The 7,057-nt window shown below is 34.6% G+C and overlaps 1 protein-coding gene across 1 annotated transcript; it reads left to right on the top strand.

Annotated features, from left to right (window-relative positions):
* The first annotated feature begins 1,126 nt into the window (after nt 1-1,126).
* On the top strand, nt 1,127-5,502 carry LOC100637689 (ras guanyl-releasing protein 3-like). Its single transcript, XM_020004712.1, has 11 exons — nt 1,127-1,320; nt 1,434-1,550; nt 1,621-1,724; nt 1,780-1,912; nt 2,052-2,156; nt 3,464-3,610; nt 4,012-4,127; nt 4,367-4,502; nt 4,790-4,901; nt 5,020-5,120; nt 5,215-5,502. The coding sequence occupies exons 1-11, from the start codon at nt 1,180-1,182 to the stop codon at nt 5,383-5,385; spliced, it is 1,383 nt and encodes a 460-aa protein (XP_019860271.1). The 5' UTR covers nt 1,127-1,179; the 3' UTR covers nt 5,386-5,502.
* Nucleotides 5,503-7,057: the final 1,555 nt, after the last annotated feature.

Raw genomic sequence — 7,057 nt, 5'->3', positions numbered from 1 at the left:
CATAGGAAGTTATGATATTATGTGAACTCTATCCAGCATTACATGTGTATGTGCAATATGATAACTTGTAGTTATTTTACCAGGTGAAGATATTTGATACTTGGGGTGTTATTCCTGATATCATAATTCCAACACCTATCATGGTTCTAAGAATGGCCACAAAATTATGATTCTTATTTTTATTATTATGACTAAATAGATATCACTGTATAAACATCGATGAGATCACAGTAAGACGATGGATATGTTATATTTACCATTAATTAGGAAATAGCCTGATAACCCAATACATCATAAATGGTTTACTAGTAATTGTTATTGTTAGCATTAACTCACAGCGTGTGTCTTGTGTGACACTTGCCACTCCCCAGGAAATGGGACCATTAGTTTTACACCCAAATAATTACCTCATTCTTTTAGTTTATACAATTACATTAATATTATTATTATTATTATTATTATTATTATTATTATTATTGTAAAGGAAATGCAACTACATGTAATTCTTAGCAACTAGTGCCCAGCGGTCTGCATTAGTATGTAGAATTATTGTTAGCCACCCATACCTGATTGATTATCATTATAACTACATTCATCATTCCTGCGGGGGCAGTTTCTTCATTACTATCTAATTCTAGGAGAGAGAGATTAAAGCTTTATAATTACTATTATTTCCCATCCTTGGATCAGTACTGATGTACATATAATGTGCTGATGCTCACAAAGTGAATGTGTGTGGCTCTTGTTTGTGAATGGATGATCATAACGAGGTTAAAGTGCCTCAATGTTTGCATACAATTATAATTTCTTCCTTTTGCTTTGAGGAGTCGGTGAACATGTGTTCTCCCTCCCACTCCTTTCCTTTTTGTGACCATAACTTTGTTTGTCATTAGTCACTTTTACTACTCCCTCCCCCCTCCCTCTCTCTCTCTTTACCATGAACTGTGTACTAGCCTTACTCTCTCTCCCTCAGTCTCTCTGTCTCTCATAAGCACAAACACGTGTACATACTAAATATTACCTCATTTCCTTAATTTCTACTGTGTTTACTCTACTCTACTCATATCCTTTCTCTCCACTCTGTCTCTCTCTCTGTCTCTCTGTCTCTCTGTCTCTCTTTGTCTCTCTCTCTCTCTCCTGTAGCTTCGTGAGTTCTGTATATATGCCCAGTGTGCTAGGATGACTGAGGATACTCCTCGCATTGAGGAGTGCATTCGATTGTTCAATGGTATCACCACATGGGTAGTCTGTAACATACTCAGGGAATACACTATACTCAAAAGAGCTGATATAATTGAGAAATTCATTGACGCTACAAAGGTACAGTATAATATACATGTATGTATATATGATACTGTATTATAATTGTCAGTTTGTCACTCTTGTTTACTCATCTATTTTCTCTCTTTATTCTTCTTCTTTTTTTTCTCCAGTATCTTCATGAGCTCCATGGTTATAATGCTATGCTGGCTGTTGTTGGAGGCCTCAATCATTTCTCAGTAAAGAGACTCCAACAGACCTGGAGCAAAGTGGATAAGAACAAGAAAGATGTAAGGAGAGAGAGAGGGGAGGGAGAGAAAGGAGAATATTATTCATTATCCTCTAATCTTCCTCCATTAGGAGTTAGAGAAATGGACTAATTTCTTTTCAATGGATTTTAATTACTCAACCTATCGCAAGCAGCTTCAAGACCTCTCAGCAGATGAATTCCAGCAGCCAGCACTGTAAGAGCTAATCACTGTCCACCATTATTAGTGTATATACATGTACTGTATGTAGGGGCATCCTATTGAAGGATCTTGTGGCTGTCAATGGTCAGTCTAAAGACTACAGTGACAAATCTGCTGGATTGATAAGCATGTCTAAGTACAGGAAACTATGGCAACAGTTGTCAAGGTTACACCAGTATCAGGTAAGGGAGAGGTCCTTTTATTTTGTTACATGTACATATGTAATGTGTGATATCCCTGTATTATAATTATGGTACATGTGCATGCATTATTATTAGTACATGTCTAATATAATTGTTTATAATGTGTTTGTGTGTTTAGGTGACTGCTCCTGCTCTTACTCCTGATACTGAGAGGATAAGTGTGTTCAGGGCAGCCATTACTCAAAGTGAAATGACTGACGATGCACTGGATGAACTATCAATGGTAATGTATGATAATAATAATAATAATAACAAGCATTAAAGAATCAGCCATTTTTAAAGGGACCAATTTCTGAACGATAGTCCATGTTACAAAATCACCCCTCAATTTTTATTATATTTTCTGATGTACACATATATTGATGTCCTTATGCTATGTAGAAACTTTGAGCTGTTTCCGACAAATAATTTTTGAGTTATGAGCATTTTAAAAATTGAACCATTTTCTGAAAAATACCCAAGGCTATACATGGTTTTTTCCAAAAAATGGCTCAGAAATCACCTCCACTTTTTATTACATTTTCTGATACATATTGATGTCCTTATGCTATGTAGAAAGTTTGAGGTGTTTCCGAAAAATATTTTTTGAGTTATGAGAATTTTTAAAAACAAGACAAATTTTGAAAAATACCCAAGGCTATAGCCCATGGTTTTTTCCAAAAAATGGCTCCGAAATCACCTCAAATTTTTATTACATTTTCTGATGTATATTGATGTCCTTATGCTATGTAGAAAGTTTGAGCTATTTCCTACAAATAATTTTCGAGCTATGAGCATTTTAAAAATTGAGCCATTTTCTGAAAAGTACCCAAGGCTATAGCCCATCGTTTTTTCCAAAAAATGGCTCCGAAATCACCTCAAATTTTTATTACATTTTCTGATGTATATTGATGTCCTTATGCTATGTGGAAAATTTGAGGTGTTTCCAAAAAAATTTTTTTGAGTTATGAGCATTTTTAAAAACGAGACAAATTTTGAAAAATACCCAAGGCTATAGCCCATGTTTTTTTCCAAAAAATGACTCCAAAATTACCCTTAATTTTTATTACGTTTTCTGATATACTTTAATGTCCTTATTCTTTGTAAAAAGTCTGAGCTGTTTCCAACACATAATATTGAGCCAAATTGAAAAAAATCATGGAAATCAACCAGGTAGAACCAGTTCCATTACCTGGTGATCCGACATTATGCTCTGTCACTCTTGATTTCTGATTGATTCCAATTGAATCATGCATGTACATGTATGCTCAATGATGCAATGTATGACCATTTCACTAAATTATATTTAAAAATTCCTAAGATTTTACATGCTTTGCTACTAGTAAGAATTGTGTTGTTGTTCATGTGCAATCTATAACCACAAAAATACATGGTAGTGATGGCATGTTTACTATACATGTATATGTAGCATGTCTTACTCATTGTTTTGCTTTCTATTCTTCTTCTATTATTAAAATTTTACTCATTTTCTATTTCTCTCTCACCTGTTCCTTTTCTTTCACCCATTCCTCCCTCCTCTCTCTCCCTCAGATTCGTGAGCCTCCTGTAGCTGATGGTAAAGGTGGTAGTCCTACAAGGAAGGAGAGTAAGCTCCCAAAGTTTGCTGACTGGGCCCAAGGGAACATGCCACAGTTGGATGCAGATGCAGTCAAGAAGCATGTGGCAAAGATGGTTGATGTAAGCTAATAATTCATGTACATGTAACTACCACAGGATGGAAGATACTCTCAATCTAACAATTTAGACTACCATATAATGCTTTATTTTGGCGATTTTGCTGTAAAATTGTAATTGGCGGTTTTTAATTTGGCGATTTTTGTGTACAAGTGCATTACTGAGCATGCGCATTAAATGATTGGCAGTTTTAATATTAGCAATTTTGCTTGCAAACCGCCAATCGCCAAAACTCCGCCAAATTAAAGCATTATACGGTATTATACATGTATTTTGCTAAAATTTCACGGCCCTTAAGATCCTCAATTCTCTTATGCATGTCATGTATTGATGTCTTTATGCTGTATAACTTACCATGAGATTAGTTTTTCTCTTTTCCTTCATTCCTCTTCCTCTCCCTGTAGTCTGTATTCAGAGTATATGACAGAGACTCCTCAGGTTATATTAGCATTGATGAGTTTCAGTCCATTTCGTCAAACTTTCCATTCATTGAGTCATTCTCAGTACTAGACAGAGACAAGTAAGTATTATACACTCTTGGTATTACTTAGATGAATATACATGTACATTGTACATCGTAACCATGCAACTAAAAGCTTAAACTGATGGAAATAGACACTATTGTCTCACTCTTTAAACTTTAGTACTGCCAATGTACATGTAATTATCTTAGCTTCTTTTGTGTCTATGAGTGCACATTACAGTCATACTGTTAATGATACGATAAATGAGTTTATTTGTTTCTGTTTCTATTGTTAGAGATGGTGTTATCAGTAGAGATGAGATGATGGATTATTTTCTTAGTGCCAATACTTCACTGAGAGAGAGTTTCAAACACAATTTTGTAGAGCACACGTTCATTGGTACACAATACTGCCAGCACTGCAAAGGAGTGGTGAGTTGGTCTTTTGTCAAATTTTAGAGCAACTTAAAAATTTTATGAAAATTCAATTTAGATTGGAATCAGCTCAGTCAAAAATGGCTTTATAGAATACTTTTTTGATGACCACATACATGTACATGTTCTTATGCTGTGTAAAAAATTAAACCCATTCTGATCAAAATTATACTTTTACATGTTTGTAGAAAGCTTGCTAATATTGTCCTAATAATTTTAAGTGGTGAAGGATTCTTATTTTTGTGTGTCACTTTCTTTTTCCCCTCCTCTCCCTCTCTCTCCAGTTAAAAGGTATAGTCCGTCAAGGTGTTCGTTGTAAGGATTGTGGTATCAGTTGTCACAAACACTGTAAAGACTATGTTGTGGTTGATTGCAGCAAACACACCGAGAAGAAAAGTAACCAAAAATAATAATAATAATAATAATAATAATAATAATAATAATAACAACAACAATAATAATAACAATAATAATAATAATGTATTGTGTAATTGATTGTTATTTGTATTGATAGAGCGTGCAAGGCGTTATACTGCAGTAGCCTCAACCAGCAATGGTGAGTATGATGTGAATGATGAACTGTCACTGAAGGAAAGACTGAGGAGAGCTGAATCAGTAAGAACATACCACTAGACACTTATAACTACATATGTACATGTACAACTCACTGTACATATGTTCATTATTGCACTGTTTGATTCTTTACTAGGCAAGAGATGCACTATCAGCAGAGAATTCTGAGCTCCTTGGTAAACTGGCAGAGGCTAATGCTAAGATACAGCAATTAAATGGATACATTGCCACTATACGTCAGCACACTATTGGATTCATATTGGAACAAATGAACACACTACAACCACAAATGGATACTCCTGTCTAACCTTCTGACTATTCACTATTAATTGTGTGTGTGTATTTTTAAAAGTTATCATTAATTTTTGTTGTTTTGATCATGATTATTAATATTACTTTTGCTCTAAGGGAATTTAATTTGTAATTCATTGTTTACAAATCAAATTATCATTTACTCTAATATCTATGAATTAATTAAGTAAACATGAGCCACGCCCTTTTAAGTTAATGAGCCACGCGGCCCCACGGTACGTCCCCACCCTTAACTTTGTTTACTTACTTAAGGTAGCCATGATTGATATATCTCAATGGAGAGCCGCTATTGGTCACTGGAACTCCTCCAGACTTCGTTCATTGGCTCCTGCAACTGGTATTGATGCTGAAAGTTTGATGGAATCAACAAACGGCGGCGGGACTTTTAATACTTCTTTTGCTATGAAACCTGCTGATATTCCTACTGTTGATATTACTGCTGATTTCACTGCTGCTGTTACTCATATTACTGCTGTTTATTCTAACAGTACTAATCCTGATTCCACTCCTAATCCTATTGCTGAAGCCTCTACTAAAGAAACCATACCTATTTATAAGAGAATGCTGTCGTGTGATACAGTTTTATGTGCTGTCTACTTAATGATGTACTTTACCCTCCTCCTCCTTTTATCAGGAGATGTTGAACTTAATCCTGGACCTATCACTGTGGAACAAAGTACCTTTAGCCTAATTGTTAATGATTATTTTATGTTTATTTTTTAGTTCGTACACTTATATATGAATCCCTTCAAGAACATTTTGCTAGCATAGAAAAGGCTACAAAGCATTGTATTTTGAATATTAGCAGTGAACTGTATTCCAAGGATCTAATCTCAGAGGCTGTCAATGATTCACCAACATACAGAAAAATATATGATGAATTTAAAGCTGGATTATCTTCTGTAACTGATCTTTTACAATTAAGTGAAAGTTATGAGACATTCTTGAAGTGTCTTTCATGTGATGGTGGACCTGCTAAAGATGCAGTTGATAGTTTACTAATTGCTGATTGGAAAGGCATCAACAAGCAATGTGAAGAAGGTATGTAAAGAATATAATTATTATTAATGATGTACATTATTCTAGGATTACAAACTTTCAGTTTTCCTGAAACAAGTGACAGTAGGAAAAAAATTAAACTTGCTGTCTCTTCCTTAAATAAATCATTTGCTGAATTATTAGGAAAACTTAAAAAAGAATTAAAAGATACTGAAGTATCATGTATCGTAGAACGTTTACAGAATTATGGCCATGATTTGCAATTTGAAGAGTTGAAAACTGCCAGTAACGTCAATGAACTTATTAGTAAGCTGAACAAGTATTATGACTTTTTGGACTGTGACGTTCTTGAGACTATTGCAACAGAATTTACAACACAAACTTTATCACAGGCATTTCAAGATCATTCAAAAGCTGCTCTAACATTTCGCAAATCCAAATCGGTTACAGATCTCAGGGAATTTTTACAAGAAATTTTTAGACCTCACATGCACAACTTAGCTGATGCACCAAAAGCACACATACACCTTCAAGATCCATGGACAAAATTGCCACTTCAAAATCTGTTCACTCTCATCAAATGTTTCTTTCCTACATGTGATCCCTTGGCCCTAACCAAAGCAATAAACATAACATGTTCTTCAGTTCACATTACATACTTTATGACT

This window comes from Amphimedon queenslandica, unplaced genomic scaffold, assembly GCF_000090795.2.
Source record: "Amphimedon queenslandica unplaced genomic scaffold, v1.1 AMPQUscaffold_12010, whole genome shotgun sequence".
Classification (NCBI taxonomy): Eukaryota; Metazoa; Porifera; class Demospongiae; order Haplosclerida; family Niphatidae; genus Amphimedon; species Amphimedon queenslandica.
The sequence above is the reverse complement of the archived record's forward strand: the minus strand, read 5'-3'. Positions and strand labels throughout refer to the sequence as shown.